Source organism: Erithacus rubecula (assembly GCF_903797595.1).
Source record: "Erithacus rubecula genome assembly, chromosome: 28".
Taxonomy (NCBI): Eukaryota; Metazoa; Chordata; class Aves; order Passeriformes; family Muscicapidae; genus Erithacus; species Erithacus rubecula.
The window spans coordinates 2,237,017-2,259,011 of NC_136680.1; the positions used below are offsets into that span (position 1 = coordinate 2,237,017).

The following is a 21,995-nucleotide window of genomic DNA, read 5'->3' on the forward strand; positions in this document are numbered from 1 at the left end:
TGTCATTGTCACTGTTCAGGGTGTGCAGTGTCACTGTTCAGGGTGTGCAGTGCCACTGTCACTGCCCAGGGTGTGCAGTGTCACTGTTTAGGGTGTGCATTGCCACTGTCACCACCCTGGATTTGCAGTTTGGCTGTTCCTGCTGCAATCTCCCCCTCAGATACCAAAGAACAAAGGCTGCTTTGCAAAGCACTGCCCCACCCCCTGCTGCCTCCTCCCCAGGACAGAGGGCATCCAGCCATTCCCTAAAAATGGCAGGGACCATCCCTGGCTGACATGGCCCTTGCTCAGAGAGCCCCTCTGCCCTAACAGGGCAGTCTTGAGGGGGCTGGAGCTTCACAGTGCCTGGTGGTGTCACCTCCTGTGGGCAGACACTGTCCCCCCCGTGCCCCCCAGGGCTCAGGGACTGGCCCAGTGCCCTGTTTGGTGCTGGGAATTGCTCTGGGTCTGTGTCTGGAGCTTTGTGCTCTGGCTGTGCCAGGAGCTGACCCCTGACACCTCAGGTCACACCTGTCCTGGTGCCACACAAGTGGGCTCAGTTTGAGGCTACTGAATTTCATTTTGGGGGCCTGTCCTTGTCCCCCCTCCCCAGCTGGCACCTCCCTCTCAGCACCAGGCCAGGCTCAATCCCTGCAACTGGGGGCACATTTCACCTCCTTACCTCAAAGTGATCACCAAAGATGGGGGAGCCCCCTGTGCCCCCCAAAGCCCTGCTGCTGCCTGGGGGCTCCTGCTGTCCCCCAGCTCTGCTCCTCTCAACCCCAGCAGCCTCCCCCAGGCCCAGGCAGGGCCAGGCTCCCCCTCTGCACACCCTCCCTTATTTAAAGCACTGCTAGTTTGGGGCTGAATTCTCAGCAATGAGGGAAAAGGATGACGGGAAAACCCAGCTCAAAGAGGTTTAAACTCAGGAATAGTGAGGGGGAATTCCCTGCTGGGCACCCTCTGCTGTCACCAGAGCCTTACCTGGTGGCTTTGACCTTAACTTTAAAATATATGCAATCCTCCCTCCCTGGTCTCTGCAAAGACAGAGCACCTTCAAGGAATCCCTTCCCTGCCCCAATCCTGTGTTTTGTCAGGGTTAATAATATGTAATGTTATCTTTTAACTAAATTATTCTGCAGTTGTCCTACTGATTGTATTTTTAATGAGTCCCTGTTTTCTTCCCTGACACCTTTGTGTTGGCACTTTTTAATCTGCTTGTCGTTTACCTTTTGTTTCTATGTATATTTATAATTAAGTTGTACATATGTAAAGAGATTTTTTTAGAATATGTGCCTTGGACTAATAATTTCTGAATTTTCTACTTGCCTTGAAAAAGATAATTTTTCATTCTGCTCAGTAAAAATGGAACAGAAGTCACATGTGAGACTTCTGTAACTCCCAGCTCTGTCTCTGTCTATCAGTCTGTCCAACCTGGGCCAGCATCCTGCTGGCAGCTGGACTTTGTATCTCCTGTGTCACCAACTCTGTGGCATTTAGGGTTGTTGTCCCAAACCTCCCCCTCTCCCTGGGAGAAGCCACTGCTGGTGCAGAGGAGGATCCTGGCTGGATCCAGCCTGGGCACTGGCCTTGGGATGAGGCAGTTCCCTCGTGGCTTGGCTGGAAAAACACAGATAAAGGAGCCTCTGTCCCAGTGTGTTCCCCCAGCAGGAGCTGCCACAGCTCATCCAGGCACTGCTGGCCCTGTTATCCTGTGGGAGGAGGAATGGGGTGATCACTCCCCAGTGAGTGATCCCTACATGTGAGCAGGATCCTCTCAGCATCCCTGTTAATGCTCTGGAAGCTCTGCAGGGGATTCAGGGATTTTTCCTGGGGACAGACGCCCCCAGGGGGCTGTGGGTGTGACAGGGAGACCCAGCACTTGCCAGGCCCTGGGAGGAGGTGCAGTAGCATTCCTGCATGGCAGAACCTGAGCTGTCCCTGCCCAGGATGGGACATCAGCCCCCATGGCCTTCCTAATCACCAAGACGCTGCCCCAAGGAGGAGGAGGATGATCCTGCTTGCTGTGGTCAGACACATCCCTGGCTGCAGGGGATATTTTACCATGTCCCAACATGCCTGGCTTCTGTTTTGCAGGAATTTCTCCTGGCTGGGGCTTGCACCACTGATGGACCCATCCCCTCTGCTGCCCTGCCCTGCCCTGCCAGGAGGATTCCTGGAGAAAGGAGGGGACAGGAGGGATCCTAGAGGGGACAGGAGTGATCCCAGAGGGGACAAATCTTCCCCAGCTCTGCCTTTGCCCAGGGAGCCCCTGGAGAGCACGGATCATGCTGGATTTGCACTTCCTCCTAAGCACAGGATTATCCCTGCTTGGCTCAGGAGTTGCATAAGGTCTTGGCTTCCCAGCAAACTCCAGGTTCTCAGCAGGAACAGCACAGCAGCCCCATTCCACACCAAACACAGCAGCTCATTCCTAACACCTTTATTCCTTTATTGCAAGGGGACTGGTTACTGTGAGGGGGCTCTGGCAGCTCCTGCCTGCAGCAGCCACAGCCCCCAGAGCCTCCATCCAGCAGGTGCACGCCAAGGGTCAGGGCTGCCCCACCAGCAGCTGGGTTGGAGGCAGCCCTTCATGGGGCTGGAGGAGGCTCCAGGGGCAGCAGGGTTGGGACAGGCAGGGGGACAGCAGAGCAGAGCTACAGGTAGGCAGGCAGGTCCTTCTCGATCACCTGTGAGCAAGAGGGGAGCATTGTACCCCGAGAACATCCCCTCCTTCCCCTCCTCCCCAGCAGCAGCACTTACATAGGGATCCTCCATCGGGCTGTACCTCTTCACCACTTGACCTTCCCGGTTAATGAGGAACTGTGGGAGTGAAGCAATGCCTGGGGAGCGAGTCCAGGGCTCCCAGGGAGCCACTGGGGTGTGGCAGCTGGAGCCCCCACAGACTCACTGCCCCCTCAGCTGTGCTTGGGCAAGGCTCCCAAGGGTCTCTAGACACAGGAACCTTTGGGATGCTCCTGCCCTGGCACGTGGGTAACAGCACAGAGCAGAGCCCAGTGTGAGGCTCCCTTCTGCCTCAGGGACCCCCCCACCTCCCCAGAGGAGACAGGTGTCCTACCTTGGTGAAATTCCATTTTATTGCACTAGGAGAGAAAAAACAGGAGTGAGTTTAGAGCAGAAAAGCCCTTCCTCACCCCCAGCCAGGACGTGAGCCAAGCCCTCGCTGCTGGCTGCAGGGCTGGGGGTCCCCAGGGCTCCCACACTCACTTGCCCAGGGTCCCTCTCCCTTTGGGCTGCTCCTTCATCCACTTCCAGAGGGGGTGAGCATCATCCCCGTTGACATCGATCTTGCTGTACATGTCGAACTTCACCCCGTAGTTCTCAGCAAATGCCTTGATTTGAGCGTTGTCCCCGGGCTCCTGAGGGGCCACACCGGGACCGTGAGGGGCCACCCTGACACTCCAGGGCAACCCCAGCCCCCCGCCCCACTTACCTGCTTCCCAAACTGGTTGCAGGGAAATCCCAGGATGCGTAAACCCCTCTCAGCGTATCGGGCGTGCATGTCGACAAGCTGAGTGTAGTTTACCGCGGTTTTCCCTCACTTGGAGGCCACGTTGGTGATGATACAGACGTCGCCCCTGCGGAGGGGGTGGGTGAGCTCCGTTCCCCGCGCAGGCCCCTCACCCTCCCCAGGCTCAGGGTTACGCAAGAGCCGCTGTGGCTCAACCTCGCCCGGCCCCTCCGTCCTACCGGTACTTCTCCAGGGACACGTCGTTGCCATCGATGTCGAGGGCGTGAAAGTCGTAGATGGCCTTAGCCGAGCGCCAGTCATCCGCCTGGGCACACTGCGGGGCGGGAGCGTCACCGGGGAGCCCCGCGCCCCCTCCGCTCCCCCGCCAGGCCTGACCCCCCGCCGCCCGCCCGGAGCACCCCGCGGGAGACACGCGGGGCCGGCCCCAGGCCCGACCCCCGCCGCGCGGAGCGGTCCCGGGGCGGAGCGGGCCGAGCCGCGCTCGGTGAGCGGCCCCGCACTCACCATGCTCCGCGCCGCGCTCCGCCCTGGTCCCGACCGCGCTGCCCGCGCCACCGCCCACCGGCACCGCAGCGCGCCCCGCAGCGCGCCGGCCCAGCCCATCGCGCACTAACCCCGCCCCTTCGGGCCGAACAGCCAATCAGCGCGCAGAGAGGCGGCCTCGGCGGCATAATCGATGGAAATCCGACCAATAGAATGGCAGGGTGGGAGGGGTGGCCGCAGGGGTGTTTATCGGGAGAGACCACGAGGGCGGGGGACAGCGACCGACCAAAGGGCGGGGTGTGAGTCAGGTGCTGCGGACGGGAGCCCCCGGGCGGTGATTCCCTCCCGACCGGCCGCGGGTTCCGAACAGAGCCTCAGCCACCTAGAGACTCACCCCGGCAGCAGCAGAGAGACTCCTGTTCCCTCCAGAGCCAGCCATAGGGGGCAGCTCGGGGCGGACTACATCTCCCGGGAGACACCGCGGCTGAGGCCCCCATGTGCGCTTCCACGCTGCCTGTGTGTGCACGCGGGGCAGGCGGCAGCGCGGGCAGCCCGCGGGGGCCTCAGCGGGAAAGATGGACGACGAGGAGGAGACGTACCGGCTGTGGAAGATCCGCAAAACCATCATGCAGGTCCGGGGGAACGGAGGCACCGGGAGGGCCGGGCCTGCTCTGCGGGGAGTTCGCGGGGTGGAGTGGGGGATGTAGAGGCCGATGCGGGCGCGTTCCTGATCGTGATGCTGCTCCCTCAGCTCTGCCACGACCGCGGGTACCTGGTGACCCAGGACGAGCTGGACCAGACGCTGGAGGAGTTCAAGGCGCAGTTTGGGGACAAGCCCAGCGAGGGCCGCCCCCGTCGCACCGACCTGACCGTGCTGGTGGCTCACAACGACGATCCCACCGACCAGATGTTCGTGTTCTTCCCCGGTGAGCGGGGCGAGCTGCGGAGCCTGCGGAGCCTCGGGGGGGATTCGGGACACGGCACTTTCAGCTGAGCCCCCGGGGAGGGGGTTCAGAGCGCGGGGGGCTCTCGGTGACCCCGGGTTTGGTTCTTTCCTCAGAGGAGCCCAAGGTGGGGATCAAGACGATCAAGATGTATTGCCAGCGCATGCAGGAGGAGAACATCACCCGGGCACTGATCGTGGTGCAGCAGGGAATGACCCCCTCGGCCAAGCAGGTCTGTGGGGACAGGGCTGTGCTCCATTCCGAGGCTCTTGGAGGGACCAGGAGGTTTTCCCTGTCTGTTTCTTAGCGTTGCTGTAAATAAGAAATGGGTAAATAAAAGCCCCGAATTTCTCTCCAGATAAAAGCTTTGGCTGGAGCCTGTTGTACCTTAGCACAGGCTCTTTTTTACCACTCAAATGTGTTTAACCAGAGCAGCTGGTCCTGGTGGCACTAGCACACCTGAGGGCCCATGAGCAATCAGGAGATGGGGGAGGAAAAAATAAATGTTTTCCTATTCCAGGAAATCCCTGTGCTCATTCCCAGCCTGCCTGTGGCTGTGTGAGCTCAGGGCCTTACTGAGGAGCAGCTCTGAGCACTGCCAGGGCTGCCCCAACCACCTCTGATGAGCCTTTTCCTTCCAGTCCCTGGTTGACATGGCTCCCAAATACATCCTGGAGCAGTTCCTGCAGCAGGAGCTTCTCATCAACATCACAGAGCATGAGGTGAGCAGGAGCAGGATGGTCCCTCCTTTGCTGGCTGTGTTCCTGCTGCTCCCAGACTCCTTCTCCTGGCTTCTGGCTGGGCTGAGGGACACAGTTGTCCTTTTCCCCTCTCAAACACGTTGTCTCCAGTTGCTGCCTCATCTCAGCCTCTCTCATGTTTGCAGCTGGTGCCAGAGCACGTGGTGATGACAAAGGAGGAAGTAACAGAGCTGCTGGCCCGATAGTATCCTTTGAGTGTCCCTTTGAGTGTCCCTTTGAGTGTCCCTTTGGTTCCCTTTCAGTGTCCCTTTGGTTCCCTTTGTGTGTCCCTCCCTCCTGCCTGGGTGCAATGAAATTTGGGCTGAAAACCCTTCCTGCCATGGTTCATTTCTCTGTTTCATGAGCTGCCAACAGCCCATGGTGTGTCTAGAGCTTCTCCTTGACTCCCAGCACAGCAAACTGAGGGAGAACCAGCTCCCCAGGATCCAGGCTGGGGACCCTGTGGCTCGGTACTTTGGGATAAAGCGTGGCCAGGTGAGAGGAGCAGCAGCTCCCTGTGGCAGGGCAGGGAGGGGATGATCCTTGAGGGCATTTTGGAGCAGGAAAAGTGTCTCCTCCTCCTGAGCTCTGTGTCTGCCTTGCAGGTAGTGAAGATCATCAGGCCCAGTGAGACAGCAGGCAGGTACATCACCTACAGACTGGTGCAGTGACACAAGGGGTAAGGATGAGGGGACCCCCTGCTTGGGGGGGCTCTGGGCAGTGCCAGGGGATGTTCCAGGGTCAGTGTGAAGCAGCTGCTTGCAGGGAAGTGCCTCAGAGATTTAAATGGCTCATGGAAGGAGCTGTTGGGGACAGCAGGGTGAGGCTCCCCTGTCACCTGTGCCTCTGCTCAGGCTGTGCCCATTGAGATTTGGGGTGTTCAGAGAGATCTGGAGCAGCAGCAGGTCAGGGGCAGGATGTGATTCCCATTCCTCCTTCTCTTCCAGGTGTCAGGAGCTGGGTGGATCAGAGATTCCTGCACTTCAGAGATGGCCAAGGAAATGCTCTTGCCCCGTTGCCTCTCTGCAGCCCTGTCCCTGGGCCTCACTCCCTGTCTTCCAGCTTGGACTTTGTGCTGACCCCTCAGTTCCATCCAGGACTCAGCCATGGATACCTGAAGCAATGGGAGGAAATGAGCAGCAAAGGTTTTTGCTTCCCTGTTTTATGGGCTCTAGTTTGAAATAAAGGTTTGTACACTCAGTGCTGTGCTATTGCTCAGCCTCTCCCTGTGGAAAAGCCTCAAAACTGCAAGTTCCCAATTTTTCATTACATTTGGGATCTCTTCCTGCTGGGACACTGCATCATGGCTGAGCCCTGCAGAGCCTTTAGCAGCTGCCCTGGGCAGTTTGGAAGCTGCAGTTCAGATTTATCTCCTTCCTTCTCTAATCTCCTGCCCTGTCCCCTGGTTTTGCACCCTGGTATTCAGACACTGCAATGGAGAACAGCTCATCACCCTCAGCTGCACTCATTCCAATCCATCCCAGGACTCTGGGGGGCTTTAAACTTCACTTTTTGTGCCAGAAACACTTGGGTTTGGCCTCCTGTAGCTGAGGGAGCCTGGAAGACCCTGATTACATGACAAACACAGGTCAGAACACACTGATTTTATTGTCTTTTTGGGAAGCTTGTCAATGAGAACACAGCAAGGCAGCGTGCAGCAGCACAGCCTGTCAGGACAAACACAGAACTGACACAACCAGGAGGGAGCTGCTGCTGTGGGAAGCTCAAGTGCAGCTTTAGCCCCTTCTGTCACTCACACTCACCCTCATCATCCTCACCCACCCTCCCACACACACGGTACCGCCGTGGCAGCAGCACTCCCACATCCTCCTGCTGCCCTGGAAAAAATCCAACTATCCTGTGGAAGAACTGGAGAGCACAACAAATCCCAGAGTCTCCAGCTCTTCCCTGGCTCAGTTCCAAACCTGTGAGTTAACCTGGGTTTATGTACCTTTGCTGAGATGGGTTCTCCTTTAACTGCAGAGAGCTCAAACCTCCCATCCAGTGCCTGGTTCTGCAGTACCAAAGTGTCTGAGACTCCCCCCAACACCACCTGGTCTGGCTCCCACAAGCAGGAGAATGAAGAAAAAGGCTCTCAGCTCATTCCAAGCTAAAACTCTACTTGTTTTTCTGTGCCTCAGTGCAGGAAAGTCTCATAGCTTAAAAATAAACAAACCAAAACTTTAGTCCCTTCGTCAGCAGAGGTAGTGGCATCACGTTGAAGGGTTGAGTGATGTCTTTACAGAAAAGGAAGCTCAAGATTATATTGGCTGGGGCTTGGGCTGGATCTGGGCTCTGGTGGCCCTGAGGAGGAGGAAGAGGCACTTCCTCATGGGGACCTGCCCCCTGCCCAGTTCCAAGAGCAGAGGGAGTTAGTCCTGGACTTGCAGTGCAGCTTTTTGGAGATGAAATTACTGTACAACCAAACCCTGAGAGCTCAGCAGGGCTCAGGACCCTGCAGCCAGGTAAATCTGCCCTGAGGCTGTCCACATAGCTCCTGCCAAGGAGGGAAATGCCTGTCAATCCAAGCAGCAATGCAGATGCCATCAGCTGGGACAGGACCACACAGTGCTGAGGTTTTGGGGCAGGAAATCCACCCTCAACTCCAGTCAGGTCTTGGTGAGGGACATCCTGAGATCCTGGCACAGCCCCAAAGCCAAGCCTGGCTCAGGTGACATGGTGCAGGGGCTTCATCCCAATGCTGCTCCAGCCGTGTCCCTGTCCCAGTGAGCTGCCTCCAGTTCCTTCTGTCCCTGTGGTGCCATTTTCCTGCCCATCTTGAGTGATTGTTGTCACCCCTGGCAGCCTTGGCTCCCTTCCAGCCTCAGCCATCAGGGATGACCAGGTTCTTTGACTCATCCAACCTGGATCTTGCAGCACTGCTGTGGGATTCAGGGATTCAGGAGCACAGCAAGAATAAAACACCTGGCACAGGCACAGCCCTGGGTTCCTTCCCAATCCTGAACAACACTCAGCTCCCTCCCAGGCAAAGTCCTTCATGGCCTTGGCTGAGCCAGGGGTCCCAGCCCCAGCCAGACAGCGAGGGGCTCAGGGGTTTTGTGTGAAAGCTCCAGCCAGGACTCCCCTGCAGCTGACACACCAAACCCCCCCGGGCTGCCACACCTCCCTCCCACCCTTCCACATTCCAGTTCCCACTGTCTGGGCAGCCCCTGGGATTTGCCCCTTGGTCCATCCAGTGCCTTAGGTGAAGCGGGGCTGCAGCTCGCGGCTGCCATGGCCCCGAGGGCTGCCGGGCTGGTCTGTGCCATCCCTGGGCGTGGCAGGGCCGCGGCTCTCAGGCTGCTCCTCCCCATCACTCTGCTCATCCCCAGGGCTGCAGCAGCGGGGAGCTGAGCCCTCTGCATCTGACTGGCCCACGCTGCAGCTGCGGCTCCGCAGCCCCTCGCTCCCCTCGTCGCAGAAATGAACTTCCTCCGTGCTGGTCTCGCTGCCCTGTTTGCTCAGCTGTGTCCGTGGCTCCCCGCCGTCCTCCAGCTCCGAGTCAGAGTCCACAGAACGGTCACCAGACTCTGAGGGACACAGGAGTTCTGTGCCACCCTCCAGCCCAGCACCAGCAGGAGCTTCATGCAGCAAACCCAGAGTCCCTGGGGCAGGGATGGGTCTGTGTGCCCTCTGTGCCTCCCAAGGGACCCGAGCCCACCAGGAGCCCCCAGTGCCCCTCACTGACCTGCCAGCGAGTCAGCGCTGAAAGCCAAATCACCTTTCTCTGAAGGCAGCTCCAGGTAGGGGCTGGTGCCAAGAGGAGCCACAGGCTGGGAGCCTGAATGGACCTGGGAGGGAACAGGGATGGAGTGAGGGCATGGAGGAGAGTGCTCACTCCCTGGGAGCTGACTCCAGAGAAGGTTTATGGAACATCCCCCCTCCCTGGGGACTCCTACCCGCTCTGCACCACTGGCCACCTCCTCTGTGGTGCCTGAGCCACGTCTGCTGACTGGTGCCAAGTCCTTGTGCTCAAAGATGGTGGGGTAGAAGATGATGAGTGCCTCAATGATCCGAGCTTGGTGTGGATAATCCACCAGAGAGGACAAGGAAATGGTGGCGTCCGTGGGCCTGGGGCGCATCAGCGTTGGTCCAAAGACAATGCCCAGGTTGCCTGAAGTCATCTTGTTGTCCTCTTCCACTTCCATGATCCTGGGTTGGAGAGGGAGGAACAGCTTGTGAGAGCAAGGAGGGAGAGGGGTGGAGATGCTGGGCTGGAGCAATTGAGCCTCAGGACGGGGAGAGAAACAGCTCCTGACCCCAGTGAGGAGGCTGCACTCACCTCCCCACCCCAGGGGAGAAAGGGAAGGTGCCCAGCAGCCACACAGGCTCTAGCCATGCCCCTCTCACCTCCTCAGGTGCTGCAGGAGGTACTGCAGCGTGGCCAGGTTCTCACAGGGGAGCTCTTTCAGCAGCTCCCTCAGCTTCAGCACCAGGCTCAGCACCACCTGGTCGGTGTCAGCTCCTCTGTCCACCAGCTCGGGGCCGCCCTTCCCGCTGCGGCCCTTGGCCTCCCCGCCCTGCAGGCTCTCCTTGGCCAGCCCCATCAGCTCATTGTACAGCCTGAATGGCATCAGGGGCTCTGGCAGCTGCAGGGGGAGAGGAGAGGAGAGAGGAGAGTGATCCCAGTCCTGGGAGCAGCTCCCACCTCCATCAGACCTGCACCTGTGCTGAGCTGCTGAGCTGGTGACACCTGGGGCATTTCTACAGTGAGGAAACATCCCTGGAAGTGCTCCAGGCCAGCTTGAAGAGGGCTTGGAGCACTTTTAATATCCATTTCAGAACTCCATGAGTTTGTGTCCTGCAGTGCTACAAACCTCTCCCCAGAGGTGATATTTATTTATCTATCTCCTGGAGCGTGTCAAACCAGCCTCATTAGCTCTTGGCTCTTGTGAAATGCAAACCAAAAGCAGTGTTTGATCCACCCATGGGTGCTTCCTGCCGAGTTGAGGTGCAGGGATTCCCTTTTTTTTCCTGGAAAATCCCTGGCTGGGGTGGGCCCAGCTGCAGGTTTCCCAATGGACAAGGGGTGGCTGGGGAGAGAAGAGGGATGGGTTGTCCTGGGTGGGGGAGGCAGGATGTGAAGGGCACAGGATGTGCAAGGCACAACCTGCAGCAGAGGTGGGGCTGCAGAAGGGGAAACTCTGCTTTGAAGTTTGTGTGAGGCTGGTGTTGACTGCTGGGTGTTCCACATGGCTGGAGATGTTTTCAGAGCAGCCTCAACGGATGTTTTGGGGACAGGCTGTCTCACAGTGGGTTCCCTCCATCCACCCCTTTATAGAAGGACTTTAACCCATTTCTCTGCAGCAAGGGGTCAGGTTGGAGCTCAGCACTGATTTCCCTCTCTTTCCACTCTGCTTCTCTTTGGAGAAACCATGGAGGCTGCTCAGAATCCTTGGCTACTGATGTGCAGGAGTCCAAGGGCACAGCTTTCCCTGTGAGGTAACACAGAGCTGCCCTTCCAGGGGTGTCAGAAAAAGGCAGCACAAAGGGTTAACCCAGGGCTGCCTGCGGGGGAGAAGCAGCTTCCGCTGTGCTGCTGCACTCCTGCCTTGTGGTGGTGGCTGTTGGAGGATGTGGGTGACACTGTTTGCAGTGACAGTTGGGTATGGGGTGGAGGGTGCTGGGGATGAGCAAACCCTGGGGTGGCCCGAGGAGCAGAGACCCTGCTAAACCCACCCTGGTGTGATCCTAAACCCACCCTGGTGTGATCCCAGGGGCAGAGACCCTGCTAAACCCAGCTTAGGGTGATCCAAGGGACACAGACCCTGCTAAACCCAGCTTAGGGTGATCCAAGGGACAGAGATCCTGCTAAATCCAGCTTAGGGTGATCCCAGGGACAGAGACCCTGCTGAGCCCACCTCAGGGTGATCCCAGGGGCAGAGACCCTACTAAACCCAGCTTAGGGTGATCCCAGGGGCAGAGACCCTGCTAAACCCAGCTTAAGGTGATCCCAGGGGCAGAGACCCTGCTAAACCCAGCTTAGGGTGATCCCAGGGGCAGAGATCCTGCTGAGCCCACCCTGGTGTGATCCCAAGGGCAGAGACCCCACTGAGCCCACTCCAAGGTGATCCCAGGGGCAGAGACCCTGCTAAACCCACCCCAGTGTGATCCAAGAGGCAGAGACCCCTCTGAACCCACCTCAGGGTGATCCAAGGGGCAAGAACCCTGCTGAGCCCCCCTCAAGGTGACCTCAAGGGCAGAGACCCCCCCCCTCTAAGCCCACCCCATGATGACTCCATGAGCAGAGTCCACCCCATGGGGACATGACTCAGCCCCTGCAGGGTGCTCTGTGCTGGCCCCTTCCCTTTTTGGGCAGCCAGTTCCCCAGTGGGAAGGGGTGGAGTGTTCCCTGTTGGGCGCTCGCTGCTCTGCGGTGTGACCGCAGTGACGCCGTCAGGGATCACAGGGGGGGTCACTGTGGCCCCATCTCCAAGGCCAACCCACCCTCCTCCCCCCACCAGGAAAAACCCATCCCTCCCCACCCCCACAAACTGAGCCAAATTTGTGTAGAATTCCTCCTGCCAGGTTGGTTCTTCTGGCTAACTCCCCTCCTTCCCCTGCAGCACCAGCACCTCACCTGTCTCAGGTAGAGCTTCAGGACGTTGCTGATGTCGTGGGGGGAGGCCTGGGACAGCTCCACCAGCTCCTTCCCATTCTCAAAGGCCTGGCAAAGCTTCTCCACGCGGGTCTTGACACCATTAACTCGGTAGATGCCCTGTGAAAGAGAGAAAAGTGGAGTGAGGGGAGAGGTTCCTCTTCATGCTTGCATGGGACAGTGAGCTGTGTGCTCCCAGCCCCTCCTTTGGGAGTGGGAAATCCCTCTGGGATATCTCCTTCCAGCTCAGTCATTCCTGCTCTGCAGGAAGCAGGAGAGGTGATTTTCCAAAGGCAGAGTTTGGGGTATGTAGGCCAAGCCCATCCCTGTGGAAATCTGAAATCAAGCCTGTTGATTTTCCAGAGGATCCTTCCAAGGGCCTGTGGCTCAGCCAGCTGAGGAGGAGAAGAGGGAAATGTCACTCACCTTTGTTTTCAGGGCCCTCTTCTCAATCTCTGAAATGCATTTTTTGACAATGAAAGGGATCCCATCCGGGCTGCCCTGAGATGCCTTTGTGAAGTCCTGCCCAAAGAGCTGCAGCTTCCCTTGGAGCTTCTTGTGCCCACACTGGATAGCCAAAGTCTCCAGGCACTTCTTGTGGCAGGCCAGGCAGCACTGGAAGAAAGAAGAGAACACATGGAGGTGTGGATACCCACAGAGACACCAGGCACTGCTCAGAGCAGGAAAAATGCCTTGGGGATGCTGCAGCACCAAGGGAAAGCACCATGTTCCACATGGAACCCTTCCCACAGCAGAAATACCCTCCTGACCATGGTCAGAGCTGGGTTCCAGCTCTCCCAGCTCACCTCCTCACACTCAGCTCCCTGGAAGTAGACGTAGCTGTTGCACTCCCGACATTTGGAAGGGGCACGGAGCTTCCTCAGCCGATGGGTCTGGGCAGCTTTGGACAAGCCAACATTCCTGAAGGGCCCTGTGGGAGCTGCCAGCTCTGGGGTGATCCCATTGATGCCTAGGGAAAGGGAAATGTGAGGTCAGGCACAGCAGGACTGTCACTGTCACCAGCCAGGAAAGGCAGGGCTGCTGGGGACACCATCAGGAATCTGCAGCAAATACTGAATTTGGGGAAAAATGCAGCAAAAAAAGCCCCTGCAGAAATACTGAGTTTGGGAAAAGCAGCCCTCAGGGAGCTCTGCTGTGGTGGTGGGTGTGGCAGGAGCCCTGTCACCTCCCACCCTGTCACCTCCCACCCTGTCACCTACTCTGCTCAAAGGGAGTGGTGGTCCCATCCTTCTCCTCCAGCTCCTCACTGGAGGATGCAGTACCATTGGATGACAGCCGCTGGAGCTTGTGGCTGAATTCACCTGTCCAAGGAAAACCCACAGAGCAGTGAATCACCTGCAAAGCTGCTTCTCTTCTGAGAGCTCACCCCATCCCATCAAATCCCACCCTATCTCACTGGAGACTGGGATCAGCACGGTCATTTACAACACTCTTCTCACAAGGCAGGTGAAACAGGGGATGGTCCTGCCTAACTGGGAAGCTCTGGGTTTAGACTGGCTGTGCTGGGAGGGGCTCCTGGGCTGTTCCCATATCTACCTGCACTGGAATCCAGGCTGCTGTCAGCATCAGCGACAGAGGTTGGCCAGGATTTATGGACCTGATGTCCCCTCCCACCTGCAGAGAGAACACAGAATTGCTGTCTGTGTTTGGGAGGGAATGGCTGGAGAGCAGCCTGGATGCTGGGAGAAACTGGGATGACTGGGGGAAGCTGCTGTGAGGTTTGGTGCCTCCAGTGACACGCAGCAAGAAAATGGGAGATGGGAAGATGGGCAATGGTTTGTTAGGGAGCAAAATGCCATAGATCTGATTTACTGTCGTTCAGGAAATCCAGTTTGGGAGGTTCCCAGCCCATCCTGCTGCTGCAAGCAAAGCCCCTCATACCCTGGGGTCCCACTCTGCTCCTGCCTGGGGGGACATGGGGCAGGTGATGCACAACTCTGGGGCTCCAGACTCACCTCTTCGCTCGGCTGCTCCAGCCCCACTTGGTGCCTCCTTGGCTGCTGCTGCTCCCTCTGAGCCAGCCCCAGTCCCCTCTGCACTCGTGGAGAACTCACTGGCATTGAAGCTGGCCTTCCGTGGCCGAGTAAAGGGAGACCTGGAGGGGAAAAGGGAACGTGGATGGGAAAGAAGGACACTTGGAAACTTTATCCATGGCTGCCATCCACCAGTCTCAGGAATCACAACCTCTTAAACACTCAACAACCTCTCATCCACTGAAGGATAAGAGTGCAACTCCCAGCTGGTCCAACCCCAGCATTCCTAGCAGGAGCTGCCTTAAGGAATGCTGAAGGAGAGTGTGGGTGGCAGAAGATTACGAGAGCATTTCCCAGGAATGAACCCTCCCCTCCCTCACCAGGCGTTGTGGGACACGTAGGGCTCGAAGTCGTACTGGACGTCGGGCTCGTCGCCGCGCTGCAGCTGCCGCACGTGTGAGGCGTACTGCTGGCCCGGGTCGTAGAGCTTGCTGCTCTCACACAGGGTCTGGAAATTCACGGGCAGCGGTGCTGTCTGCATGTGCATGGTCTGGTACAAGGAGATGGTGGCCTGAAAGTGACGTGGAGAGGGATGGATGTGAGCTCGGTGGGCTGGTGTGTGTTTTCTGAGCGTGAGGGTGAGGAGAGCTCTGCATCCACCCTAATGCCCTCTGGAATAGGGGCAGCTCTGAGCTCTCCACAGCAGGGCACAGTCTCCTCCTGCCCTGGGGACACCCCAGCCCGGCCCCACTCACCGACTTGATGACCTGGTCAGTCTGTTTGATCATTTCATGGATCTGCCGCAGGGAGTTCACCTTGGTGTCCTCCAGCTCCTGCTTCTGCGTGTTTGCATCGGCCACACAGGTGCGATACGTGGCCATGGCCTCTTCTGCCTGGGAGTTGGGACAGCAAGGCATGGGGACAGCTCAGAGGTGAGGAGAATAAGAGCAGCCCCTTGCATCCTGTTCACCCAGGCATTCCTGAGGATCACCCCACGTGGCACAGGGGACAGCAGGAGCAGAGCTGTCACCCCCCTACCTTGTTCTTGGCTTCCTCTTCCAGCCGCCTCTTCTTGTCCAGGGTTTTGGTGGTGATGCTGCTGGTGGTGTTTTGCTGCTCCTCCTCTGCTTTCACTGCCATGTACTTGGCCTTGTCGTGCTCCTCGCTGCGCTGCATGTACATCTGCTTGGCCTTGCGCAGGTTCCCCTCTGCCTCTTGCTGCCAGGGAGAGACAGGGAGCCCAGAAGAGGGTGAGCAGCTCCTGCTGGGAGCCCCCAGCACAGCAGAGCCACCCAATACTGCTGGAGAGGGGCAGGGTGCCCAGGGCCCTCAGAGTCACTGAGTTTTTGGGAACACAAACCCAGTCACTCACCAGTTTCCTCTGTGCCCGGTGCCACTGCTCCTTGATCTCCTTCCTGCGTTTCTCATGCTCCAGACGTCTCACCACCAGTGGCTGCAAGGGGAAGGAGGGAGGAACAGCCCCATGATGACCTGAACTGAGCACTCCTGCTCTGCCCCCACCAAGACTCTGCGTGAGAAGTGCCCTGTGGTGGTCACTGTCACTCCCAGGACAGGTCACAGGCACTGGTTTGCCAGGGATGAAAATCCACAGCCTGGGAAGTGCTGGATGCAGGTTCCCTTTGGACTGAGCTAAGGAAGAGCCACCTCTGCAATACCAGGAGCTCCAGCCCCAGGAAGGACCTTCTGTGCCCTCACCAGGAGGAAGGTTTGGTGCTGCAAGGTGTTGGCTGCCTGCAGAACTGAGGTCCCGTACTCCATGTCCTGCTCCAGGGCCAGCAGATAGATGGACAGGAAAGGCATGTTGCTCTGGGGAGAGGGAAAACACATCTCCCTGAGCCTCAGCACCCAGCATGAGCCCAAGGAGATGCATCCTTCAGGGAGGAAGAGCCAGAGGCAAGGTAAGGATGGTGACTGCTGGTAAAAGCCCCATCTTGAATTTCTCCAGGCAGAGCTCTGGAGAGCTGCCCCCGTGTCCTCCTGAGCTGGGGCACATGGAATGGGCTCTCCAGGGCTGCTGGCTCCCAGTCCAGCCTGGCATTGGGGGCTTCAGGGACTTGGGGACTTACCTCTTGACTGATGGTTTGCTTGCAGCTGTTTGCCATCTTCTGGAGCCCTTTGCCAAACTCCATCTCTGGAAGGAAAAGGTTGAAAGTGAAAAGACAAATGAGACATTGGGATTTCCCTGATGGAACCTAATCTCCTTTTGCAAAATTAATGAGGAACTTGAGGAGTGAGGTTCCCACTGCCCTGGCAGCATCAACTTCCTCCAGCAGGGACCTCAACCTGTCCCGTGGCTCAGCCCTGCTCCAGAAGGGACCCACCTGCTGTCCTCCCACTCACCCAGCATGATCCTTTTCTCCAGGTACCCAATCAGGTCCTTCATGTACTTGGAGATGGTTTTGGTGTACTGCAGGGCAGCATCCACACCCCCCTCACAGCGCTGCAGCATCACATCCACCTCCTCGGCTGGAGGACGGGCTGTGGAGGCACAGACACTCAGTGAGCTTCCAGTGCAACCCCCCAGTTCTGTGCCAGCCCCAGTGCCACCAGCTCTGCTGCCTTCACCCAGCTGAGCAGTCACGTGTGGCTCAGGATGCAGTGATGATGGGGAAGGGGCCAGTTCCTGCACAGATCCCAAACCCTGCACGCAGACTCATCCTGCTTACCTGTGTCACAGCTGTCTATTCCTGAGGGCACTCCATCTCCTCTAGGCCCAGGAATCCCCCCATAGAGGCTCTCCATGGTCTTTGGGATTTGGGAAAGAAGAGGGATTGGTCAGCCAAGAGGATGGGGAGCAGCTGAAGGGGCTGGCAATGGATGGAAGCTGGAGCAGCTGTAGCCTTTTGGCCACTGCTGGAAGTCAGCTGTGCCCAGGAACTGTCACTGGAGCAACACCCTGCTCTGGGCTCACACCAGAGCTGAGGGGAGCAGCCAGAGCCCCATTTGCTGGGAGCATCCAGGTATTGAGGCATCACTCACCTGGTTCTGGTCGCTGGGTGGGATGGAGAGGATGGTGCTGCTGTCCACCTCCCCCATGAGAAACTCAGACACCCTGTGGGGAGAGGAGCATGGCAGGGGTCAGCACAGGGCCAGTGACAGGGTCTGTCTCCAGGGGATGGCTGCCCAGAGTCCCTTACGTGCTGCTGAAGGACACGGCGATGATCTCCACGGCCTTTTCGAACTCCCACTTGTCTGCCTCATTGTTGGATTCATAGTGGAAACCTGGAGATGGGGAAATGTGAGAGCCCTGTTGCCACAAGCTGCTGTCCTTGTCTCAGCAGAAAGACCTGCCAGTTCATGCTGGTATCACAGGGGGCTTTGGGGCTGAGGTGAATCAAGGGAGCAGTGGGAAGGATCATCCTTATGGATGATGGATTTTTCCAGTGCAGTAGTTTCCCCCTCCTTCTTCCCAGGACTGACGTCCCTGAGAGCATCCCTTGGCTCGTGTTTCTGTTTATTCCCGTTACTCAGGGCTGCTGGAAAAGTGCTACTGGACCTGTTCCACTGCCTGCCCTGCCTCGTGGCTCCTCCATATCCCTCTCCAAGCAGGATGAACTACAGGAGGGCTCCTGCTTGCAGTCAAATGAGGAACCACCACCAGCAGCAGGAACCGAGGCCAAAAGCACTTGGCAGGCTCCCACACCATGGCAAGCTCCTGGGCAGACCCTGGGTCAGCCCCTTGATGTGGGGAGGGGTCTGCTCCCTCCCATCCCTGTGTGGGACCAGCCCCCCTGCCATCCTGTCCCGTGTTTGCTGTGGGGTGTCCAGGAAGACACGGTGACTCAGAAGGTTGTGCTGTGCCTGTGGTGGGGGCAGCCGCCCCCTCCCCGGTGCAGGAGGTGCTGCCCAGCTGGGATCTGACCTCCCAGACCCCTCTCCATAAACACAAGAGGCTGCCAGGAGCAGGATCTGAGTATTTCAGTGTTTTTCCTGTGGCTGTGCCTGGAAACCCCCAGGCAGGATCTGTCATTTCTGACACTGCATCATCCTTAAAGCTGAAGCACAGCCAGAGGCAGACGATGCTTTCACCCTCTCCACCAGCCCATGGGGAGCCCAGCAACCCCTCCATGAGCTCCCCAGCTCCCCCCATCCCCCTGTGGGGCAGCAGGGGAGCAGAACAGAGCTCCCAGCCCCACTGTCTCACCCTTGACTTTGGAGATGAGGGTCCCAGCAGCCGTCAGGATCTCCAGGGTGTTGAGCAGGGGGTACTTGCTGATGACCTGGCGCAGGATGCGCAGGGTCTCACCCAGGCACTCGTGGGCCAGCGGCCGCTGGGGCTCCTTGGGGTCTGCAAGAGAGGGGGGCTGAGATGCTGCATCCTTGTCCCATGCCCCTGCCCTGTGTCTCTGCTCTGCATCCCTGTCCTGTGTCCCCCCTCTCTGTTTACCTCCCAACCACGTCCCTGCAGTAATCCCTTTGTCCTCAGGGCTTCCCAGGACTGGCACAGCCACATCCTGCTTGTCCAGCACCTCCCCACAGCCATGGCCGTGTCTCTCCTGCCCAGAGGGCAGTCTGACCTTTGAGGCATTTTTTCCTCCATAGTAACTTTTTCCCTTGAAAGCAGTTTGGGAATTTCCTCCATTTCCTTCCCTCCCTCCTGCCGGATGGACGCTCCCAGCCGAGAGGGATGGGCCTGGTCCAGCCAGGCTTGCTGCATCCCACAGGTCCCCCCCAGGATCCCCCCCTTCTGTGGGCTTCCAGTTGCCAGCCCAGGGGTCCAGCCAGGGCTAGGGCTGGGGGCTAAAATGCTGGTTAGGAAGTGAGGAACCTCTCTCAGAGAAGCACTGGGATGGGGGATCAGCACCCACTCTCCAGCCAGACAAAGCCCACTCCCCATCCTCAGGGTTGGGAAGGGGTTTCTGCAAAACCAGCACTGACAACGTGGTGTCACAAGCCCCCAGACCATGGGATCGATGCATTTCCTCTGTCCCTGCAGGCAAGGAGGAACTGCAGACCACCCAGCCCCTCCTGCTGGCCTCCCTGGTGGGCTGGGGGGCCGTGCCCAGCACCCCATGGGGGTCGGGGGGCCCTGGCAGGCGGCTGGCACCGCAGCGCTGTAAACAGGAAAACGGGCGGTTGAAAATAGCTCGCGGCAGGAAGCCGCGCTATCCTGGCTCCGAGCTCCACTCACCCACCACTCTGACTGCGGGGGTCCCGGTGCCCTCTGGCCCAGGCTGAGACCCCCCCTCACGGCTGGGTCTGTCCCAGGGTGTCGACGCAGGTGTTTGGCACTCACCATCACGCAGCACCACATCCCGCAGCTTCTCCAGGGCTTCGGCAAAGCGGGCGACGTCCGCCAGCAGCTGGGAGATGTCCTCGGGGTCGATGAAGGGACCGTCCCCGCCCTCCATGGGGCTGTAGGACGTGGGGGTTTTGTGGCCCTTGGGCACATTGCGGGGGGCAGCGGGCAGGGAGAAGCCGGCGGCGCTGGCATGGCGGCTCAGGCTGGTGGGGCGTTTCAGGGTGCCCACGGCGCTGGGGCTGCTGCTGAGCTTGGAACTGCCTGGGGGCAGCTCGCCCACGCTGCAGCCCGGAGCCTCCAGGCAATCCTTGCGGGAGAGGTCCTGGGGAGCAAGGGTGAGTGTGAGGGCACAGCCAGCTTGGGTGGGACGCCAGGGAGAGAAACACTCCAGGACCCCCCACGCCACCATTCTGGGGAACAAGCTGTTGCCTTTGAGGGGCTGCAGCTGTGTCGTGCCTCAGTTTCCCCTGCTAGGGATCCCCTTCGAGGACCATCTTGGAAGAGTGGGGAGGGTCTGGGCATTTGCCTGGCTGCCCCCACCAATTCCTGCCAGCTCCTCGGGGTCCGTGTTTGTCATGAGGGCCACATAGTGATGGTGTGGGTGACACTGCTTGTCCACCCCAGCACCAGGGTGTCGGGGACAGCAAAATGGCAACAGGATCCGGCCTTCAAATCTCTTCCTCTTTTTCGGTTGCTCCCATACTGGGGGAAGAGGCAGAGACAGGGACACCTCCCAGGCTATTGCTGGGCGTTTTGCAGGTATTTTAGATGGAAGAAGCCCCAAATTTCTAGAGGTAAAATTTTACCGAGGGAGGGCCTGATACCGGCACTGTTCACAGCCGTGCATGGCTTGAGAGCCACACATCCAGCGAGAGTTCCCGGGCATAGGGACGGGACCCCGCAGCCCCTCAGCCCCCGCAGCAGCTCCCACCAGTGACCCCCGGCACCCGGTGTGACACGGACGTGCGGGGTCTGAGCATCCCCGGCCGGGCGCTGCCGGAAGTGTTTTTGGCACCGGCGGGGCAGACACGGAACGCCGAGACCACGAGGCTTCCGCGGGCGAGGGCGAACGGGGGAGCCCATCCCCCGGGGGGGGCCAGACCACCATGGGGCTGCAAGGAGGCAGCCCCAAAACACTTGGGGCCACCACAACCCTGTCCCGGTCCTCCCGGGTCGCAGCGGCCCCGGCGACCCCCGTCCCTCCCTCCGGCGCCCCGGGGTGCCCCCGGCCGTACCGTCAGCCTCACGGCGGGCGTGCGGGGCAGCGAGTCCAGGGAGCGCTGGCGTGGGTGGGCTCTGCCCGCCGCCGCCGAGGGGCTGTAGCTTTTCTTGCCCGCAGCCCGGCCGAGCATCCCGCTGGCCGCCACCCATAGGCCCCTCTCCCGGGGAGTCGGGACGGGGATGGGGACGGGTGTCCCGTGCTAAGGAGCCGCGGGTGGGCTCCGGGTCGCCGTCGGCCACATCGTGCCAGCCCGGTGTCGCCCCACGCACCGGGAGTGGGGCGCAGGCGCGGGGCGGGCAGTGCGGGGTGCGCGGGGAGCCCCGGCCCGGTAGCGTTTCCTCCCGGCCCCTCCGGCACCGAGGGGGTCCACACTTCAATAAATAAATATCTGGCAGAGACGAGGCAGCAGGTCTGACCGAGCCTGCGGTCGTCCCGCTCCTATCCCGGTCCCCACGGATATTTGTGAGTCTCTCTGCCCTTGCCAAACCCTCGGCCACAGCCCCCCCGTTTCCTCCCTGTCCCTTCCTGCCCTCCCACCTCCTTCGGCGGCTGCTCCGTCCCCTTCGTCTGGGGCAAAATTCCCCCCACCCCAGCCCCCGAGAGTAGAATTCTTTCTCGTTTCCGTCCTCTTCACAGACCTCCTGGACGTATCCAGGTCCCCAACCTGTGGCTCTACCCAACAGTTCCGTGGGTGCTGCTGCCCCTACAACCCCCACCGTGCCAGGGCTGCGGGGGGGGGACACTCACCGGCAGGGTCTGTGGGACGGGGCTTCCCGCCCGGCTCTTCTTGGAGATGGAGGGGGTTTTTATCAGCTCGCGCTTCTTCCGGGAGAACATCGTTGCCGGGGGGCCGAGCCGCTGCCCTCAGCCCCTCGCTCGGCCCGGCCGCCCTGCCGGTTCCTCACGGCGCCGGTCACATTCGCGGGGCGCAGTGTCAGGAGGGCGCGTGTGACGCCGCCTCGTTTCCTCATCGACTTCGCAGCCTGACCTGAAACAGGAAAAGCCGAACTCGCACCAAAGGAGCGTGGCCGGGGCCAGGGGCACTCTGGCTGCCCTGCGGGGTCACAGGGGGCAGCGAGACCCCGGCAGCTCTGGGGACGTTTGAGAGGGTTTCAGTGCTGCTGCCCAGGGCTTACAGAGCCCCACTCTGTGGGATCGGTGTTGGCCTCCGTGGGACTCCCGCCCTCGGGGGAGTTCATCCTGTTTGGGGTCCAAGGAGGACAAGCTCCATCCCTCTAGAGCCCCAGGTGTGGGAGTGAGTGGGATGGGGGGCTCTGCG

At 59.4% G+C, this 21,995-nt stretch overlaps 4 protein-coding genes across 9 annotated transcripts in view; 2 read left to right on the plus strand and 2 right to left on the minus strand.

Moving 5' to 3' along the window:
• SBNO2 (strawberry notch homolog 2) overlaps positions 1-1,383 on the plus strand; it is a 47,386-nt gene extending 46,003 nt beyond the window's left edge. The window contains exon 33 of one of the 3 annotated variants that reach the window (XR_013776950.1): positions 1-1,383. The gene's annotated coding sequence lies outside the window, so the exon portion shown is untranslated. The other 2 variants (XR_013776951.1, XR_013776952.1) reach the window with 2 other exon arrangements.
• A 1,112-nt stretch (positions 1,384-2,495) lies between these two features.
• GPX4 (glutathione peroxidase 4) lies at positions 2,496-4,144 on the minus strand. Its single transcript, XM_079328694.1, has 7 exons — positions 3,977-4,144; positions 3,691-3,785; positions 3,434-3,578; positions 3,208-3,359; positions 3,059-3,083; positions 2,743-2,802; positions 2,496-2,669 (listed from the first exon to the last, which is right to left on the minus strand). Exons 1-7 carry the CDS (start codon positions 4,073-4,075, stop codon positions 2,637-2,639), a joined length of 609 nt encoding a protein of 202 aa, XP_079184820.1. The 5' UTR covers positions 4,076-4,144; the 3' UTR covers positions 2,496-2,636.
• An 85-nt stretch (positions 4,145-4,229) lies between these two features.
• On the plus strand, positions 4,230-6,395 carry POLR2E (RNA polymerase II, I and III subunit E). The gene is made up of 7 exons (XM_079328649.1): positions 4,230-4,587; positions 4,707-4,881; positions 5,016-5,131; positions 5,541-5,621; positions 5,786-5,844; positions 6,056-6,134; positions 6,245-6,395. Exons 1-7 carry the CDS (start codon positions 4,531-4,533, stop codon positions 6,308-6,310), a joined length of 633 nt encoding a protein of 210 aa, XP_079184775.1. The 5' UTR covers positions 4,230-4,530; the 3' UTR covers positions 6,311-6,395.
• A 216-nt stretch (positions 6,396-6,611) lies between these two features.
• Positions 6,612-21,696, minus strand: ARHGAP45 (Rho GTPase activating protein 45). 4 transcript variants are annotated; one of them, XM_079328647.1, is made up of 23 exons: positions 21,464-21,696; positions 19,489-19,816; positions 18,397-18,540; positions 17,390-17,474; positions 17,232-17,304; positions 16,919-16,997; positions 16,593-16,730; positions 16,319-16,383; positions 15,948-16,058; positions 15,604-15,684; positions 15,270-15,449; positions 14,987-15,124; positions 14,612-14,802; positions 14,214-14,353; positions 13,795-13,872; positions 13,458-13,559; positions 13,044-13,207; positions 12,664-12,852; positions 12,220-12,357; positions 9,990-10,228; positions 9,539-9,791; positions 9,328-9,430; positions 6,612-9,169 (listed from the first exon to the last, which is right to left on the minus strand). In XM_079328647.1, exons 1-23 carry the CDS (start codon positions 21,551-21,553, stop codon positions 8,841-8,843), a joined length of 3,438 nt encoding a protein of 1,145 aa, XP_079184773.1. In that variant the 5' UTR covers positions 21,554-21,696; the 3' UTR covers positions 6,612-8,840. The 4 variants fall into 4 exon arrangements, with proteins under 4 accessions (XP_079184773.1, XP_079184772.1, XP_079184771.1 ...); XM_079328646.1 differs by lacking the exon at positions 21,464-21,696 and adding an exon at positions 20,730-21,211 and having other exon boundaries at positions 9,560-9,791; XM_079328645.1 differs by lacking the exon at positions 21,464-21,696 and adding an exon at positions 20,730-21,211.
• Between the last annotated feature and the right edge of the window lie 299 nt (positions 21,697-21,995).

Excerpts from the sequence above, each read along its gene's own strand:
- POLR2E (XM_079328649.1), top strand. The coding sequence starts at position 4,531 with ATGGACGACGAGGAGGAGACGTACCGGCTGTGGAAGATCCGCAAAACC. Across the intron at positions 5,132-5,540 it reads TGACCCCCTCGGCCAAGCAG|TCCCTGGTTGACATGGCTCC; the intron begins GTCTGTGGGGAC and ends TTTTCCTTCCAG. Across the intron at positions 6,135-6,244 it reads TTGGGATAAAGCGTGGCCAG|GTAGTGAAGATCATCAGGCC; the intron begins GTGAGAGGAGCA and ends TCTGCCTTGCAG.
- ARHGAP45 (XM_079328645.1), bottom strand. The coding sequence starts at position 20,846 with ATGCTCGGCCGGGCTGCGGGCAAGAAAAGCTACAGCCCCTCGGCGGCG. Across the intron at positions 13,873-14,213 it reads TGGAGCAGCCGAGCGAAGAG|GTGGGAGGGGACATCAGGTC; the intron begins GTGAGTCTGGAG and ends TTCTCTCTGCAG. Across the intron at positions 10,229-12,219 it reads TGAAGCTCTACCTGAGACAG|CTGCCAGAGCCCCTGATGCC; the intron begins GTGAGGTGCTGG and ends CTCCCCCTGCAG.